This window comes from Caretta caretta, chromosome 4 (assembly GCF_965140235.1).
Source record: "Caretta caretta isolate rCarCar2 chromosome 4, rCarCar1.hap1, whole genome shotgun sequence".
NCBI lineage: Eukaryota > Metazoa > Chordata > Testudines > Cheloniidae > Caretta > Caretta caretta.
Genome location: NC_134209.1, coordinates 105,224,273 through 105,244,085, shown reverse-complemented (window position 1 = coordinate 105,244,085; position 19,813 = coordinate 105,224,273). Strand labels below are relative to the sequence as shown.

The 19,813-nt window shown below is 41.6% G+C and overlaps 1 protein-coding gene across 3 annotated transcripts in view; it reads left to right on the top strand.

Annotated features, from left to right (window-relative positions):
* Positions 1-1,144: 1,144 nt before the first annotated feature.
* The window catches only part of GUF1 (GTP binding elongation factor GUF1), a 52,957-nt gene continuing 34,288 nt past the window's right edge, over positions 1,145-19,813 (top strand). Inside the window, exons 1-8 of one of the 3 annotated variants that reach the window (XM_075127951.1) lie at positions 1,145-1,277; positions 1,763-2,084; positions 8,137-8,248; positions 9,811-9,959; positions 10,220-10,300; positions 15,334-15,411; positions 17,840-17,923; positions 18,501-18,565. In XM_075127951.1, the coding sequence (XP_074984052.1) occupies positions 1,935-2,084; positions 8,137-8,248; positions 9,811-9,959; positions 10,220-10,300; positions 15,334-15,411; positions 17,840-17,923; positions 18,501-18,565 (719 nt within the window). In that variant the 5' untranslated portion in view covers positions 1,145-1,277; positions 1,763-1,934. Of the gene's footprint in view, positions 1,278-1,308; positions 1,540-1,602; positions 2,085-8,136; positions 8,249-9,810; positions 9,960-10,219; positions 10,301-15,333; positions 15,412-17,839; positions 17,924-18,500; positions 18,566-19,813 lie in introns of those variants that run through there. The other 2 variants (XM_048848429.2, XM_048848428.2) reach the window with 2 other exon arrangements.

Genomic DNA, 19,813 nt, shown 5'->3' with positions numbered 1-19,813 from the left:
GTAATGGTGAAGGATGCATTTACTTAATCGATGACTGATTTTGTACTTGTGATTTGTGTCAAGCCACATGTGGATGGAAACTGGGATTCAATTAAAAATGCACAAAACCAGCATTTTTAAATTGTTTTTCATTAGTTAAACAAACCCCCCTTAAGTAAGTATGTTTATCAAAACATGTTTTGCATTTAAAAATAACAAATTTATTAACAAAGGAATAATGATCTCTAATTAGGGAATTGGGTGGGATCCACAAATGGACTGAGGTGCTTAACTCCCATTTTTAGGCACCACTATGGTCCACAAAACTCCCACTGAGCTGCCACCTAACCCTGTAGGGGCCTATGATTTTACCTCTGGAGAGGCACATGGTAGCCTCACTGTAGCTGACCATCTTAGCATGCACACTGCTGCCTCATGATCGGTATCCGGATACCTATCATCTCCCTCCTAAGACCCAGACGGGTTCACAATTGGGAAAGATAGGTGTTTAGCTGCCTAAATTGCATGTGGGGACCAGACCCAATCTAGTAGGAAGCTTTGTCTCCCTTTGAGGGACCTGCTGCATCACCCAGATGGGAGGGGCAGCAGGGACTAGAAAATGGGACCGTGATGGGCCCAGCTCCATGAGGAAGGGCTGCTCAGGCTGAGCAGTTATCACTCGCTGTGGTCTACACTGCGGTTACAAAAGGAGTACTTGTGGCACCTTAGAGACTAACAAATTTATTTGCGCATAACCTTTCGTGAGCTACAGCTTAGGTTGACATAAGTCGGCTTAATTTGACCTATATCCGTGAACACACTACGGCCTTGGTCCTGCCAATGTAAATACCCTACTTACACTGACCTAACGCCACCTCCGTGAGAGGTGTAGGGCTTATGTCAGTGTAATCAGGGTGATTCACCATCCATGTAGACACTGTGTTACTTACACCGGCTGTTATTCTTTCTTGACTTTCCTGTCCAATTCCATAGAGACCTAAAATTGACAAAGTCCACCCTGCTCTCAGCCTGGCTGCTGACAGGGCTTCCCCCTTGGAAGTGGGCTGCTCCCCGCCCGGCTGCTGCCCAGGCTCCCCCCTCGGAGTTGGGCCACTCCTGAGAGCGCGGGCGGCGTCAGGATCCCAGCAGGGAACGGAGGGGCGGGGGCAAACCAGTGGGGAGCCAGGAACCCCAGGGGCAGCCCGGCTCTGAGGGGCGCGGGAGGAGCTGCTGCAGGCGGGAGAAGCCAGGCTCGCAGCCCGCCCACCCCCAGGAGGCGGCTACTGCAGGCATGCGCTGTACGTTGCCCTCACGGAGGCGGACGGAAGGCCGCGGGGTAGACGTGCCCTGAGGGGCAGGACCAGGAGAAAGGGCAGCTGCTTCCCCCACCGCCCTTCAAGCCGACTCCGCGCGTGCGCAGTTGCTACAGAGGCCGCTGCCCCTCCTGGACCCCGGCTCGCCCTTGTGCTTCCGGGTCAGCCTCTCACCGGCGCGTGCGCAGGGGCCGGCCTGGGACTGGGGCTTTGGCCCCGGGCAGCGACTGGCTCGTGCGGCTTGGCGGTGAGAGCCCCCCGCGGCGACCGGCCCCGGCCCCGGCTCCGCCCCCGGCCCCGGCCCCGGCCCCGGCTCCGCGGGCGCTGCGCCAGCCGTGCGGGGCTAGCAGGGAGCGGCTGAGCCGGGCCCCCGGGACAGGGACGCGCTGACAAGCCGGTGCGGCTGGCCGGGGAGCGGGCTCGCGCCCCTTGGCCCGAGTGTGACTCTGCTCCCGTCTCTCCTGCCGCAGGCTCCCGCCGCTGCCCTGGGCGGGGCAGGTCCCGCTGAAGCTTCCCCTGGATGGATCCCGCAGCTCCCCTGAGCCGGACGGAGCGGAGGCGGTTCTGCGGAGCCCGCGGCTGAGCCCCGCGTGGCCGCTGCCTCCGCGCGGGCTGCGTGTGATCCCTGCCCCTCGGGACAGCATGTTGTCGCTTGTGACCAGGGCAGCGGGGGTCTGGGGCAGGCTGCGGCGCGCTTGTAGCGCTGCTGCTTTGTTATGCCCTCAACCGTGGATGGAAAAATGCCCCGCGGATCATGTTGTGTTCTCCAGTCCCTATAGTTCTCATAAGAAGGTGATGAGCTTTTTTTTTGTTGGAAATAGATACAATATTTGAAAACTAGTAGTACTGTAGGGTAGGGGATGGAAATCCCTTTAACCCAAGTGGATGTCTCCTTCGCCCTTTAACTTTTATTTCTCCTCTTAGCAAGAAGGCCTAACTCACGCTGTTTGCGAGGATTAACCCCTGTTTGCATTTAATGCATACATCAGACAGAGTGAGTTAAGCCTTCCTGTTAAGCAGTGTTCTCAAGCATTTCTATGTTGTGACCCCTTTTCCTATTTAGCAGTATGGGATAGGCAAGATGGCTGCGACTTGCTAACATGTTCTTGACACACCCCTCCCCCAGCATGAGAAGACTGGTCATAAAATAATTACAGGAACAGGTTTCAGAGTGACAGCCGTGTTAGTCTGTATTCGCAAAAAGAAAAGGAGTACGTGTGGCACCTTAGAGACTAACCAATTTATTTGAGCATGAGCTTTCCTGAGCTACAGCTCACTTCATCGGATGCATACCGTGGAAACTGCAGCAGACTTTATATACACACAGAGATCATGAAACAATACCTCCTCCCACCCCACTGTAAATCTAGGTCACTTAACAGTACTCACTGCCAATAGCAGGGATCTCTGTGCATATTCAGTGGCCAGCATCTGCCTTTCTCCTCCCTGACCCTGGTTGTGTATAAGCCCTGGTCTACCTCAAAACTTAGGTTGACCTAGCTATGTTGTCCAGATTTTAAGCCCTGTGAAATATAGTTAGGTTGACTCCCACCGTAGACACAGTGAATCGATAATCTAGCTGCTGCTTCTGAGAAGTATTTAGCTATATTGACAGAAAAAAAAAAAACGTTTACATGGACCTATGAAGTGTCTATAGCTGCACAGCTGCAGCACAGTAGTTGCAGTGTAGATTCGGAATGTTTTAGTAAGGAGTTGCTGTTTGTGGTTCCTGGTTCAATTTCCTGTGTTGTTTAAAAAAAAAAAAAAAGTTTATTGTCCTTAATAAGAGAACAAGCAGGAACATCAAGGAAATTTGAGTATTTTCCATACATAGTAGCTGGGATGGTTCATGCTCCCTCCCTTCCCCAGCTCAGAAAAAAAACCAAAAAAACCCACACAACTCAAGCTTTTACTTTCATGAGGAAGAGAGTGGGGAGTCTTCATCGTTGGGCTGGCACTGCTATGTATATCTGTGTTCTGTATTTTCACCCTTAACTTACATCAGTTCGAGTAAAAGGTGGTTTATGCTACGTTCTTACAACTGTCTCAGCTCTAGTCACTGATCTTGCAATACTTCCATAAACCTTCAGGATTACATCCTGAATAGTTGATTATCTTGACGATGATAGGTAATTTTATTTGTACAAATTTAAATAAATGTAAATTGTACAAAATATGTAATTGTCACCCCACGGAAAAAGTATCAAGCTTTGTATTTTTCATAAAAAGTGTGGTATGTCTAACATTTACAGCAAATTTAATGACTGATCTAGCACCTTTTAAAAATTAAGGTGGCTTATAAGAATGTAACAAACAAACCGAATTTCATTGGAATACAGCAGAACGGTATTGAGCTGGCATTTTTGTAAGCATAACTATGGTCAGTTCACTGCTTCAAAAGATAGTATATTCATATCAGTCATTTCCCAAAAATGTTGTTTTGGTGCTTGCCTATTTTCAGTCAGTTGGATTTTAATGTTTGCTCTGGTTCTAAATAAAGTTTGAAACTCAACTGTGTCTAATGGTCTGAGCTCAAATTGGGAGCTAGGTACTTGAGTCCTAATTACAGGTTTCAGAGGAACAGCCGTGTTAGTCTGTATTCGCAAAAAGAAAAGGAGTACTTGTGGCACCTTAGAGACTAACCAATTTATTTGAGCATGAGCTTTCGTGAGCCACAGCTCACTTCATCAGATGTGTACCGTGGAAACTGCAGCAGACTTTATATACACACAGAGAATATGAAACAATACCTCCTCCCACCCCACTGTCCTGCTGGTAATAGCTTATCTAAAGTGATCAACAGGTGGGCCATTTCCAGCACAAATCCAGGTTTTCTCACCCTCCACCCCCACACACAAATTCACTCTCCTGCTGGTGCTAGCCCATCCAAAGTGACAACTCTTTACATAATCAAGTCGGGCTATTTCCTGCATAGATCCAGGTTTTCTCACTTCCCCCCCACCCCCATACACACACAAACTCACTCTCCTGCTGGTAATAGCTCATCTAAACTGACCACTCTCCAAGTTTAAATCCAAGTTAAACCAGAATATCTGGGGGGGGGGTAGGAAAAAACAAGAGGAAACAGGCTACCTTGCATAATGACTTAGCCACTCCCAGTCTCTATTTAAGCCTAAATTAATAGTATCCAATTTGCAAATGAATTCCAATTCAGCAGTTTCTCGCTGGAGTCTGGATTTGAAGTTTTTTTGTTTTAAGATAGCGACCTTCATGTCTGTGATTGCGTGACCAGAGAGATTGAAGTGTTCTCCGACTGGTTTATGAATGTTATAATTCTTGACATCTGATTTGTGTCCATTTATTCTTTTACGTAGAGACTGTCCAGTTTGACCAATGTACATGGCAGAGGGGCATTGCTGGCACATGATGGCATATATCACATTGGTGGATGTGCAGGTGAACGAGCCTCTGATAGTGTGGCTGATGTTATTAGGCCCTGTGATGGTGTCCCCTGAATAGATATGTGGGCAGAATTGGCAACGGGCTTTGTTGCAAGGATAAGTTCCTGGGTTAGTGGTTCTGTTGTGTGGTATGTGGTTGTTGGTGAGTATTTGCTTCAGGTTGCGGGGCTGTCTGTAGGCAAGGACTGGCCTGTCTCCCAAGACTTGTGAGAGTGTTGGGTCATTCTTTAGGATAGGTTGTAGATCCTTAATAATGCATTGGAGGGGTTTTAGTTGGGGGCTGAAGGTGACGGCTAGTGGCGTTCTGTTATTTTCTTTGTTAGGCCTGTCCTGTAGTAGGTAACTTCTGGGAACTCTTCTGGCTCTATCAATCTGTTTCTTTACTTCTGCAGGTGGGTATTGTAGTTGTAAGAAAGCTTGACAGAGATCTTGTAGGTGTTTGTCTCTGTCTGAGGGGTTGGAGCAAATGCGGTTGTATCGCAGAGCTTGGCTGTAGACGATGGATCGTGTGGTGTGGTCAGGGTGAAAGCTGGAGGCATGCAGGTAGGAATAGCGGTGAGTAGGTTTCCGGTATAGGGTGGTGTTTATGTGGCCATTGTTTATTAGCACTGTAGTGTCCAGGAAGTGGATCTCTTGTGTGGACTGGACCAGGCTGAGGTTGATGGTGGGATGGAAATTGTTGAAATCATGGTGGAATTCCTCAAGGGCTTCTTTTCCATGGGTCCAGATGATGAAGATGTCATCAATATAGCGCAAGTAGAGTAGGGGCTTTAGGGGACTTCAAATCCAGACTCCAGCGAGAAACTGCTGAATTGGAATTCATTTGCAAATTGGATACTATTAATTTAGGCTTAAATAGAGACTGGGAGTGGCTAAGTCATTATGCAAGGTAGCCTGTTTCCTCTTGTTTTTTCCTACCCCCCCCTCCCCCAGATATTCTGGTTTAACTTGGATTTAAACTTGGAGAGTGGTCAGTTTAGATGAGCTATTACCAGCAGGAGAGTGAGTTTGTGTGTGTATGGGGGTGGGGGGGAAGTGAGAAAACCTGGATCTATGCAGGAAATAGCCCGACTTGATTATGTAAAGAGTTGTCACTTTGGATGGGCTAGCACCAGCAGGAGAGTGAATTTGTGTGTGGGGGTGGAGGGTGAGAAAACCTGGATTTGTGCTGGAAATGGCCCACCTGTTGATCACTTTAGATAAGCTATTACCAGCAGGACAGTGGGGTGGGAGGAGGTATTGTTTCATATTCTCTGTGTGTATATAAAGTCTGCTGCAGTTTCCACGGTACACATCTGATGAAGTGAGCTGTGGCTCACGAAAGCTCATGCTCAAATAAATTGGTTAGTCTCTAAGGTGCCACAAGTACTCCTTTTCTTTTTGAGTCCTAATTGTGGCTCTGCCACTCACTTGCTGCGTGGGCAAGCTCACCTATGTTTCCCCATCTGTAAGATGGGAACTCTTACTGAACTTGTGGGTATTTGAGGTGTGATTAGTCAATATTTGCATACTTTTAAAACAAAGCAGAGTTGTAGTATTACCATAACTTAAAAGGCTCCAAAATGTTTGGCAATAGACATGGAAGGATAGCTTATCTATTTACTGTTCTGAGTTTTTTATGCATTCTTTCCCTTTTAAAGAACAAACAAAAAGAGGTCCCATTATTTCTGCTGAACATAGTGTGATAGCATATTGCAGCAGCAATATTGCTTTTTTGCTTCTAACAGTACTCTAATTCAGTGCAGTTGGAGACTAAGCAGTCCCTGAACAGTGCATGAGTTTTGTTTTTTTGGGGGGAAAAATGAGTTACAGCATGCATAACAGTGCCTGTTACATGGCCCAGAAAATGGCCTATATAGGAGACTTAGGATTTGATCCTGCAGTCTTTATACGGATATCACCCATGGAAGTCAGTGGGAGACTTTTTTGCCTAAAAATTTACATAATTGGGTTCTGAGACTCAGTTGCGCAATCTTTGTAGCTGATCGAAGGCTAAAAGTCAGCCACAGAACAAAGTTTGCTTCAGAAATTTATAACATCCCTCCAAAAAGGACTTGATTGGCCACTTGATGTACTTACATGGCCGGCTGGCATATTCACATTCTGCAGAATTTAAACTTTTATTAAGGTTAAAAAAGTTGTAAATGTATTTTCTAAATGTAAGCATTTATACACTGTTTTTTCCTGCATCTGCAGATAGTTCAAAATAACTGTTAGGTGTTAACACCCCACAACTCCAATTAAACTTATTGGGATGTTAATACCGAAGACTGTCACTTTAAAAGGCAGCATTTTATTTTGCAAGTATTAGCAGCTAGGATGGGGAAAGGGTTGGGTGGGGGTAAATTGCTGCAGGAAAGCAAATATAGATGCGAGAAAGAAGCAGAGGAGGCAGTGAACCAAAGTAGTATGAGGAAGGAAGAGACAGAAATAGGAGGGATCATGAAGCTGAGCATATTTTCTTGCTGAATGGGTCAATAAAATATTGACTAATTAACAAATCTTAATACGTAGCGGCATAGTCTTCCCTGAGTCTTTGCACGCTACCTGCTGATATTAGTGAGAGTTCCACTTCGGATTGCTCATATGCATGCCTCAGTTTATACCCTGGTTCTCCCTACAGCTAAAAATGCAATTCAGTCCGCTCCAGGAATAAGTTTGACATTCTTTGACTAATATATACAGAGGGTCATAAGCAAGGACCGTGTCCAGATTTATTTTTTTTTTGGTTTAGGTGACTTGGTCCTCTTCCGTCTGTCACCTCGTTCCAACTTTCTACCTCCAGTGCCTGAACTGGCGAGTTGGTGACCAGTCTGTCTTTGAAAAGCTATTTGTGTGTCTTTTCTTTGCCCTCTAACTCTCCTTCCTCTTGGTAGTTTAATAGAATTGATACTTAGTAATTATTGGGGGAATGGTTCCGAAAAGACTAATTGTGTAGTGGAATTAATTGCTCAGGTTACACTTGCAGCTGGAAATGAAACTTCACAGAATGAAAAGGTGAGCCATAGCATAATCTCAATTACCTAGTGTCTGAAACACTTGCACTATTTACCTTATTCCCTAGCTTGTCCTCAGAATTATTTTAGAATGCTTAAACATGTGCAAAGCTGCTTCAAAATACTCTATTTACATTTTTGTCCCGATAGAACATTGAATAGATTTAATGGTAGCTGTTCATGTACTAATCTCACAAATGTTTGTACAAGTTACTGAAACAGACTTCAGTGGCAATGCAAACCCTGATGGGGAAAGGAAGAGGAGATGGAGGAGAAGTAACGATGAAACTGTTTTTCAAGTTCCAAAAAAACAAGGGAATGAGGAGTTACTAGTTTCATGTATACAGTATCATTCTGCACCCTGGTTTGTGAAATTACACCCTAATCTGTTTGTGAATAGGAATCTCTACATTTTATGTTTTTCAGGAAAAACTGGATATGTCTATATTTCCTGTTGAAAATATTAGAAATTTCAGTATCATAGCTCATGTAGACCATGGCAAAAGCACTCTAGCAGACAGGCTATTGGAAATTACAGGTAAGCATTGTGATTAGACATGGTGTTTTTAGTTATCTGTACTTCTTATGTGGGCAGGCACTGTGCAGACTTCTTAGTACAGTTCTACCACAGCATCTCTAATATCCATGCTGTTCTAGTCCTGGGCTTCTCATGTACATACACCATCAGTTGTACAGCAAGATAGATTTTGGTGTATTGCAAAATAATCTCAACTAGACAAACAAAAAATAAAATGAGGAGGGTGGAAAAGAACCAGGGAGGGGATGTGTTGGGGAGTCGGATGAATAGATTATATTTAGAAATGTAGTGGTCTCTGTGCAACTCCTGACAAACAATAAGTAGGTCAGTACCTACAATATTTATTGTACTTATTGTCAGAGTTTGTAGGGCATAGAAAATTTTGGGCAGTCAGAAGGGGACTGTTAAAACCTGGAAATTAAGAGAATGGTTTTGAGGGGTAAAATTTAACACAAGTACTTCAGGGTCATCCCTCCCATTTCGATGATGGCAGATATTGCTGACTGACTTTGGAGCAAAAAAGTCTTTTGTATGTTCTTGTGAAAATGGAATGGTCAGGGGAAGGTATGTGTCACATACTTTATAGCTTGGTGTACTGGGCTGAGATGTGGGAGATCCAGGTTCATCGCTCTTCTCTGTCTGATTTAGTTCTTCTCTCTATGTGCCCCAGGCTCAAAAACGTTCCTGGCAAAATTTTGTGGAAATGCTACATATCTACAAAATATTTAGGCTTTAACAATATAGCACGTTACACAGAAATTTCATTTAGATGAAAATGTTTCAACCTGCTCTAGTTCACATCACTCTTAGGAACAAGTAGTGGACCTTGTTTCATGATTATGGCGGTGTAGCTTTCATGAAATCAGTATGGCTATATTATATTCTGGGTGAGTGTATGCTGGGAATGCACACCCATTTGTTGACCTGTCTCTGCAGTGTGCACATTAAGAATTCAGTGCAGATCCTGTGGGGTCTCTGCTGTTTGCAGATCTGCTGACTGTTTCATGCCCGAAGTAGAAAAGGTGCAAGTGGCAGAGATGCTGCTTCATTTGTGAGGTTGGATTTCTAGTAGACATGAAGGAAGTGTGCTGCTATTGAATGATCCAAGGGGTAAGAATTCCTTCGACCCCGACCCCAAAGGAACTCCCAGGCTATGGTCTGGAGTATGATTTATAGGTCTTTAGCCTCCCTCAGGGTCTCTGTAGCTTCAGAAACATAACACTGCATCATTTCACATTACAAGAAGTTATTTTTGTAATCACAAGATCTTGAAACTTTTATTTTAATCAAAAGCTTAGATTCTGCATAAACTGATGGATAAGCCCCACTCATGAAGGAAAGTGTCCTGTGTGCCTTTGGAAAGTGGATTTGTCGAGCTTTGCTCTTACATAAAGTCACCATTTAAATCTATATTTAAATTTTGGGGAAGGAATCGTTTCCCCTTGGATCACTCAGTAGTTTGCTATGGTCTGTATTAGAAACTATTATACTCCTTTTAGACTGTGCAAAATTATACTTGCGTAAAATAAGATCCTAATTCAATTTTTAAAACGTGTTTTTAGGAACAATTGCTAAAACTGACCAAAATAAACAAGTGCTGGATAAACTGCAAGTGGAACGGGAAAGAGGGATCACAGTTAAGGCACAGACTGCATCTCTCTTTTACAGTTATGAAGGAATGAACTACCTCTTAAATCTCATTGACACACCAGTAAGTTAAGTATTAAATATGGCTAAAAATCATATGAACCCTAAATGTCCTTACTTTAAAATACTCTTACTCTTTTGAAATGTTAGGTTTGCCCATCATTCTGTGCTATTAAATTTGTAAATTAATCCTGAATATTTTTCCTCCACAGGGGCTTGAGCTGATGTGTTAATATCATACAGATGAAATCAACCAGACTCCTACTGCAAATGATTCTAGTTAAAGTTGTACTTGGTGTTTTAAATACCAATTTTTCTTCACAGGGTCATGTAGATTTTAGCTATGAAGTATCACGGTCACTGTCTGCCTGTCAAGGTGTCATTCTTGTAGTGGATGCAAATGAGGTAGAGTTCCAAATTCTTATGTTCTGCGTAATAAAAAGTATTACCTTATGAGGTTTCCTAAGTCGCTTAAACTTCCACTTTTTTGTTACCCTTTGGAAAAAGTGCTATTGCCACCTCAGCAAAGAATGAGAAAATGACTTCGGAAGTACCAGTTAGACATGCGCCTGTGGATATGCTAGTTCTATGAAATGAACATGTAATAAGCTTAACCAGTAATATTGCAGGATTAGTCCCCTGCTTCCTACAAAGTGCTGAACTCATCCTCTGGGCTGTTGAGTGCCTTCAACTCCATTAAAGTCTGTGGAGATGAAGGCACTCAGCTTCTTCCGGGAAGTGCTCGGCAGCTCACAGGATAAAGCCCCCAGAGCCAAGTTGATTCTGGAATTCTGATGCAGTAACAATGCAAATCAGACCAGTGTAAGACAAGTATACTCATTTTGTTTAGTTTTGGGATACAGTCAGCAGCACTTCAAACTGTTAGATTTTGAATTTAAAATTTTGCTTTGGGGAGCAACTCTATCTATAGTATACTATTGCTAAAAACTATACTAGTTAACTGGTAAACTAGTATACTAGTTTAGCTATACTAGCTAAAAACATAACTCTGGTATTTGTGCCTCTTCAGAGGGCCAGAATAGATATCTAGTAAACAGTTATTTTCAGGAAAATTCATCTTGTTAAAGCAACAGGATATCAAATAACATTAGATGTTGCTATATTTCTGAAAGTGGACCCAAGTCAGTAGTTGTAGGCAGGTAAATAGTGTTAAACTGTGTTTGTTTAAACTTTAATTTCAAATAGGATGTGCAGTTGAAACCTGAAGTGCTTCCCAATAATGGAGCTATAGAACACTGAAATGAGATTGATTTGTACAATTATCTGTCATACTTTATATTGAAGTTTCATTTATAAATAGTTTATAAAGGGCTAATGATTATTAGCGGTTATAACCATGTTTCAAACATTAATATCTGCAAACTAAGTGTATTCTCTGCCATTATTCAAATCATTTATGAATATATTGAATACATAGATAGTGAATTATGATATTTTTTGTCTTATCTATCCCTTTTCTAATGGTTCCTACCATTCTGTTTGCTTTTTTGCCTGCAACTGCACATTGAGCGGATGTTTTCAGAGAACTATCCACGATGATTCCAAGATCTCTTTCTTGAGTCGTTACAGCTAGTTTAGACTATTGCTTTGTACGTGTAGTTGGGATTGTTTTTTCCAGTGTGCACTACTTTACACTTAACACTGAATTTCATCTGCCATTTTGTTGCCCAGTCACCTAGTTTAGTGAGATCCTTTTTAAGTCTTTACAGTCAGATTTGGTCTTAACTATTTTGAGGAATTTTGTATTGTTTGCCACCTCACCACTCACCCCGTTTTCCAGATCATTTATCAATATGTTGATCAGCACAGGTCCCAGTACAGATCCTTGGAGGACCCTGTTACTTACCTCCCTTCATTGTGAAAGTTGACCATTTATTCCTATCCTATTTCCTATCTTTTAGGCAGTTGCTGATCCATGAGAGGACCTTCCCCCTTATCCCATAACTGCTTATTTTGCTTAAGAGCTTTTGGTGAGGGACCTTGTCAAAAGCTTTCTGAAAGTCCAAGTATGCTATATCCCCTGGATCACCTTTAGCCACATGTTTGTTGATCCCCTCAAAGAATTATACTAGATTGGTGAGGCATGATTTCCCTTTATAAAAGCCATGTTGATCCTTTCCCAACATATGTTCATCTAAGTGTCTGATAATTCTGTGTTTTTGCTGTAGTTACAACCTGTTTTCTGGATGCTGAAGTTAAGCTTACCAACCTGTAATTGCTCCCCGCTGGAGCTTTTTTAAAAAATTGGTGTGACTTAGCTACCCTCACGGGGTCACTCACCACACTGGTGCCTCCTTCTTGGGCGTCTCAGGAATTAACTCAGTCCTAGAGGGTGCATCCTCAGGTGATGGTGGCTCTTCCATCCTCTCCTCCAAATGCAGACCCGTCACGGCTCCTTTCTCTTGGCATCTGCTTCCTGGCACAGCCCTCCGGCCATGTCAACAGCTGGTCCCCCCAGGGGACTCCAACAAGAGTCTGGCCACTCCTCACAGCGACTTGGCAGTCCACAGCTGGGCCGCTCCTTCCTTGCTAGCACCCGGCCATCCCCGGTACTGGTCTCTCTGTAGCCCTCTAGGATGCCAGTCTTCTCCCTAGGGCTCCCTGCAGTAGACTAACTCACTCTGGTCTGCAGCTTCCTTTTATATGACTGGCTGGGCCCTGATTGTCTGCAGCCACTGCCCGAATTGGCTGTTTCCCCTGCAGCTACTCCTTTGGCTGCCTGCCACTCAGCCTGGTTATCTGGCTGGTCACAGAAGCTGATTTAAGCAATAGGCTATGTAACACAGTAGTTCTGTAATACCATGTTAGCATTTCTTCAGAGCTCTTAGGTGGATATCAGCTGGTGCTGGTGACTTCTTATTGTTTAAGTTATCAATTTGTTCCCAAGCCTCCTGTATTGACACCTCAATCTGTGACTGTTCCTCAGATTTGTCACCCAAGACATCAAATGGCTCTGCTGTGGGGATCTCCCCCACGTCCTCTTCAGTGAAGACCGATGCAAAGAAATCATTTAGCTTCTTGCAATGGCCTTGATTTCCGTGAGTGCTCCTTTAGCACCTCAATCATCTGGTGACCCCACTGATTTTTGGGCAGGCTTCCTGCTTCTGGTGTACTTAAAATTTTTTTGCTCTTAGTTTTTCTGTCCTTAGCCAGTTGCTCTTCAAATTCTTTCTTGGCCTGTTACCTTATACTTTTATGCTTGACTTGCCTGATTTTATGCTCCTTTCTATTTTCCTGAGTAAGATTTGATTTTCAATTTGAAAGGATGCCTTTTTGCCTCAGACTGCCTTTTACTTTGCTGTTCAGCCATGGTGGTATTTTTTGGTTATTTTATTGGGTTTTTTTGTTTGTTTGGGGTTTTCATTTAGTTTGAGCCTCTATTACAGTGTTTTTAAGTAGTCTCCATGCAGTTTGCTGGCATTTCACCCTTATGACTTTTCTTTTTAATTTCTATCTATGTAGCTTCCTCATTTTTGTGTAATTCCCCTTTTTGAAGTTAAATGGTACTCTGGTGAGGGTTTTTTCATTCTCTCCCCCCAGGATGTTTAAATTTAATTACTGAGCGGTTCAGTTATATTCATCTTGTCAGTCAGATTCTCTGTTCCATTTAGGATTAAATCAAGAATTGCTCCTCCTCTTTTGGGTTGTAGGACAAGCTGCTCTAGAAACAGTCGTTTATGGTGTCAGCATCCCTTCCTTAGGAGACATAATTGAAACCTGTTACTGTGGGGTTTTCTGTTTTTGTAGTCCCTTGAATCTCCCTGAGCATTTTACAGTCAGTCATCATCCTGGTCGGGTGGTAGGTAGTATATTCCTATTGCTATACTGTTAGTGTTCAAGCATGGAATTTCTATCCTTAGAGATGCTATGGTACAGTTTGAGTCATTTAAGATTTTTAGTTTGACTCCGTGCTTTCTTTCACATACAGTGCCACTCCCCCCCACCAGAATGACCTACTCTGTCATTTGTGTATATTTGGTATCCTGGGATTACCATGCACCATTGATTATCTTCATTCCACCAAGTGTCCGGGATTCCTGTTACATCAATATTTTCATTTAATGCCAGGCATTCCAATTCACCCATCTTAGTACTTAGACTTCTAGCATTTGTATATAGGCACTTGTACATTTTGTCAGTATTCAGTTGCTTGTCTTCATGTGTGATGTTTAAATGGAACTGTTTCATTTGACTGTTCCACACTAGCTCCTACCTGTACTTTATCAAAATCTTTCCTATCCTCTTACTTGGATATAGAGTTCCCCCTTTAATAAATTCATTCGTAAATAGGGTGACCAGATGAAACCAACAGAATACTGGGACACATGGGGGAAGCAAAAAAAAAAAAAAAAAAAAACCGGCCGGAGTCGAGTTGCCGAAGCGCAAAAAACCCCCCGAAAAACACCAGAGCGTCCAAAGCTGCAATATTGGGACGTCTGGTCAACCTATTCTTAAAGGACGTCTTTGCCCAAATAGTCTGTACCTCTGCACCTGTTGGCTTTCCCCTTGCCCTTACTTTAAAAAAATCCTCTACAATCTTTTAATTTTACATGCCAGCAGTTTTTGTTCCTCTTTGGTTTAGGTGGAATCCATCCGTCCTGCATAGGCTCCTCTTTTCACAAAAGGTTCCCCGGTTACTAATAAACCTAAACCCCTCCTCCCTATACTATCATCTCATCCATTTGTTGAAACCTTCCGGTTCTGCCTGTTTTTCTGGTTCTGTGTATGTGTAAATGGAAGCATTTTGGAAAATGGTACCATGGAGGTCTTGGACTTAATCTCATACCTAGCTGCCTAAATTAAATTTAACAATGCCCAAAACCAAATTTTTTTGTTGCAAGTTGAATGGGATGTTTTGTTTGACCTGAAATTTTTTCCAAATTTTCGATTCACTGGAAATTCTGAAAAAATTCAGTTTTGGTTGACCAGAAATGATTTTTTTTTACAGAACTGCCAACCAACTAACAAATCAGTTATTTGTACTGCTCTAGTTATAAATACATCAGTAATAGGTGATTATTGACCTCCTGGATTCTCTAACAATTGCTTTATTAAAATATCTATTACTTTTTAACCTTTTATAAACAGAACCTTAATATTAGGTGTCATCCAATTATCGTTTAAACAGGACTAGGTTCATACACTATCGTAGAAGGGAATTATTTTTCAGCATTAATAAATTTACTATTACATTATGAATATCCTCTTACACTTTTAGATAATGGTAATATAAAAAGCATGGAAATAGGTGTATTATTGAAAACCAATTAAAGAAAATAACACCTCCCAAAAAGAAGGGATGTGTGTAATAGGAAAATAGGCTTCTTTCTGTTAATACCCCAAACACAGAATGTAGTATTGGGTAATAAAACACAGTAGTATTGGGTAATAAAATGTTGTTTATGAATACTTTCCAGGGTATTCAAGCACAAACGATGGCAAACTTCTATCTTGCTTTTGAAGCACAGCTGGCAATAATTCCTGTTATAAACAAGGTAATAATGTTTTAGACTTATATAAATAGCAGTTTTTACATAACCGTGACAAAATTATGAAATACAAGAAATGTATCACCAAATTGAAGAATGCAACAAAAGATGGAGTGAAGTTTACTCGTGTTTTAATCGGTCAATCTGAAATAAATATAGTTGTAAATAGAGAGTTATCCCCTGTTTAGTATTTTAAGCTATTTGCAGTGAATTTTAGTTGCTGTGAAAGGTGTCATTTTACACAGTATGAGAGGTAGGAACTTTACTTGGGTGACAGCAATGAAAGATTCCCCACACAGTGGACGTTAAGCTTATACAGCCTTGTCTATGCTAGTGTTTTAGGATACGTCTTGTGTTTTAACAACTCCCTTAAATCCTAGTAAAGGCAAAACCAAACTGGAGGGTGTAAGTTTGGAGGATTGGGCCAAAAGAAATCTGATGAGGTTCAATAAGGATAAGTGCAGGGTCCTGCACTTAGGACGGAAGAACCCAATGCACAGCTACAGACTAGGGACCGAATGGCTAGGCAGCAGTTCTGCGGAAAAGGACCTAGGGGTGACAGTGGATGAGAAGCTGGATATGAGTCAGCAGTGTGCCCTTGTTGCAAAGAAGGCCAATGGTATTTTGGGATGTATAAGTAGGGGCATAGCGAGCAGATCGAGGGACGTGATCGTCCCCCTCTATTCGACATTGGTGAGGCCTCATCTGGAGTACTGTGTCCAGTTTTGGGCCCCACACTACAAGAAGGATGTGGATAAATTGGAGAGAGTCCAGCGAAGGGCAACAAAAATGATTAGGGGTCTGGAACACATGAGTTATGAGGAGAGGCTGAGGGAACTGGTATTGTTTAGTCTGCAGAAGAGAAGAATGAGGGGGGATTTGATAGCTGCTTTCAACTACCTGAGAGGTGGTTCCAGAGAGGATGGTTCTAAACTATTCTCAGTGGTAGAAGAGGACAGGACAAGGAGTAATGGTCTCAAGTTGCAGTGGGGGAGGTTTAGGTTGGATATTAGGAAAAACTTTTTCACTAGGAGGGTGGTGAAACACTGGAATGCGTTACCTAGGGAGGTGGTAGATTCTCCTTCCTTAGAAGTTTTTAAGGTCAGGCTTGACAAAGCCCTGGCTGGGATGATTTAATTGGGGATTGGTCCTGCTTTGAGCAGGGGGTTGGACTAGATGACCTCCTGAGGTCCCTTCCAACCCTGATATTCTATGATTCTATGATAAGTTAAACTGTCCCCTCAGCTCGTTTACTGTGCATCTTTAGCTCGTTGGGGTGTAAGTTATGTTAACTTAAGGTACTTAGGAACATGTACCTTGCATCACTTCTGAGCTTGACTCACTCTGAACCTTAACCTTGAGAAACACAGAAAAACAGCATTGTGGGTGAGATGGTGTTCCCTTACTCTGTTCACTCAATTACTTCTGCTGAAACTATGAAGAAAGGTAAATTAATGTTAAATGTGTTGGTACTTTTTCTTGATGGATTTGCTCGATAATATTGCAGGCCATCATGATGAAAATGCATTCATTTAAAACACTGTACATCAGTCTGTTACAGAATTCTCTGTCTTTATTTTAATTTCTGGTAAATCACACAGCCAGCTTTCTTCAAAGATCACTTAACTTCCACCATGGTGTTCATTGTATTCCAGCATGCATTTTCAGTCCCGCCACCCCTTCTATTTTCAAAGGTGATACGTGTGTGAGAGTATTTGGCTTATCTCTTAATCAGTATTCAAGAAATATACTTTAATGAGCTTTTAAGAAAAACACTCCACAAATGACAAGATCTACCTGTAGGGTTGTGTGGGTGGAAAAGCAGGCGATAGGTTATTGTTTCACTAGTTAAGTGAAATGTGTAGACGTAAAATTTTTTTCTCAATATCTGCGCTGGAAATAAGGCTGAGTAGTGTTTTACCCTTGTGCTAGATGCAGACTTGCAACATCACATTAATTTTTCCAACTGAAGTACAAAACCTACTTTCCTTCTTTTTATTAATAATTTTTTGTTGCAGTAAAGCATTCCTTTCAAAGGCACCAAAGGGGGGGCGGGGGAGAGTCTTGCCAGAGGTGAATAAGCAAATAGACTTTTACAGTGCTGGGCTATAGTGTAGTTTATAAAGCTATTTTGAAACTTGCGCCCTGTCTTTACCTTACTAGCAATCTTGTTAGCGCTATTCTATAAGAATTGTTGTTATATGCAGGTCTCTAAAAGATGGGAGGACTGTTTTAAGACTCATTTTAGGGAACACTTTAGTATGAATCCTTCTGATAAAGACAGCTGTTTATTTACTTGCAGTATTCATGATCTCATTTTTTCTAAAATTTTATTTTGGTGAACTAGAATTCTGACATGCAAGAAGAGTGTGTGTGTGTGTGAGAGAGAGAGAGACTAGTATTTCAGATGTGTAACAGGAATATTGTTTTGTAGATCGACTTGAAGAATGCAGACCCTGAAAGAGTTGAGAAACAAATTGAAAAGCTATTTGATATCTCTAAGGATGAATGTATTAGGGTAAGATCTTTTTAAAAAATTTTAAAAATCTGGATGTTTAGCAACTGGATGATTATTAAATTTCTTAAAATCCTGTCTGGAGCTGAAATGAAAAATGTGCACTCTTTAAAAAAGTAAATCAATTCCTGAGTTTTTTTTCTTTTTCGATATGCAGTGTATATTTCGTCTTACTGTGTTAAGGAGAGGGCAAAGGTCCTTTTTGAGATTAATGTCCATCTAGAAAACAGAAGAGTAATGAAAACACTTTCAAATAGAGTGTCAAATTTTGGGGACTAATGGATAAAGGCTTCAAGGAAAATTCTGAAATTTCCTGTACTGTGGGTGTGCCAGATTCTATCATGTTCTCTTTCCCTGACGTCTTTCCGTCTGCGTGAGATGTGTCTGTTTCTCCACTATGGAATGTTTAATAGAGTTTAACAAAGTCTTGAGTTAACATGCCCAGCAGCTTGCCCGTTGAGTCTGTAGCTGAGCATCATACTTTTAACATGTCAAAATGAAGATGGCATTGTCCGTTTAATAGATAATGTATATCAGCAGACTTATTCCCAATAAAACTTTTTTTCTGAACTTGTTCTAGATTTCTGCTAAACTAGGAACGAATGTGGAAAAGGTGCTTCAGGAAGTTATTGAAAAGGTTCCAGCGTAAGTTTTGGTGTTTTATGGAGCCAGAGGTAGACTCTGCCTATTTATGATAGTAACTAGCTTTTGGTAACTAGACAGATTTTTGAGCTGCCCTTTTAAATTCTTATACCAAATCCATTCTGCATGAAATTTCTCAATTTGTGGTTTCCTGTTACTGGAGTGGAAGGGCAGGAATCTTATTTTTGAGGTGAATAGGACAAGATTATTTCATTTTGAGAAATGAAATTTGGAAAAGAGAAATTTTTCATTGCTTGGTAAATCCTTTCAACCGTGTATGTATTTACTCTCCCTCCCACCCGCCACTGTATATATGGGAATTATTAAAGATGAATATAACACAAAAACCATTAACATAGGTAACATTATATGAAGTGGAGAGAGAAAGAAAATCCATTACATTTGAACACTACTGATGTAAGCCCATCAGGGGAGCATAGAGAAAGCAAGACAATTTTTAGAGTAGCAGCCGTGTTAGTCTGTATTTGCAAAAAGAAAAGGAGTATTAGTGGCACCTTAGAGACTAGCCAGTTTATTTGACCATAAGCTTTCGTGAGCTACAGAAATGAGCTGTAGCTCACGAAAGCTTATGCTCAAATAAATTGGCTAGTCTCTAAGGTGCTACTAGTACTCCTTTTCTTTTTGCAAGACAATTTTTGTGATTGGTTATTTAAATTTCCTTTTTAGAAATGATGTACTTTCCCCAGATATTATTTTGTAAGTAACTGGAGATCAATCCCAGTATGACTCAGGGAAGCACAAATTTCTAAAATATTTATATTTAATCAAATGTTTTAGGTTTTCATTCTCTCTTCTGAGCATTACATTGTTTAGTTAAAATTGTTGCAGGGGCCCGAGTTATGAATACGTATTTTCAGCTTTTACAGCCTGAACTGCAGTTTTATCAAGACTTTTATTTGGAAATTTGACCATTGTCAGCATGTCAAGAGAGGCTGCTAAATCCCAGTTCATCTCTGAATCAGTATTTTGCTTTTCATTCTGTTTGTTTCTTATTAGGTATTACCTACAGTGATAAATGCCAAACAGAACCCAAACGATAATGAAGTCAGTGGGGGATGGAAGAACTGTATCAGGGTGATATTCTTGATTATCAGAACTTTCGTGGGGAAAAAAAACACTGCAATGGTTTAAAATTAATGTCTGCCATCCTGCAATAAAGCTGAGAGACAAGAACAAAATATACACTTAATTTGGAACATTAATATTATTAAGAGAACAATCTGCTGGCAC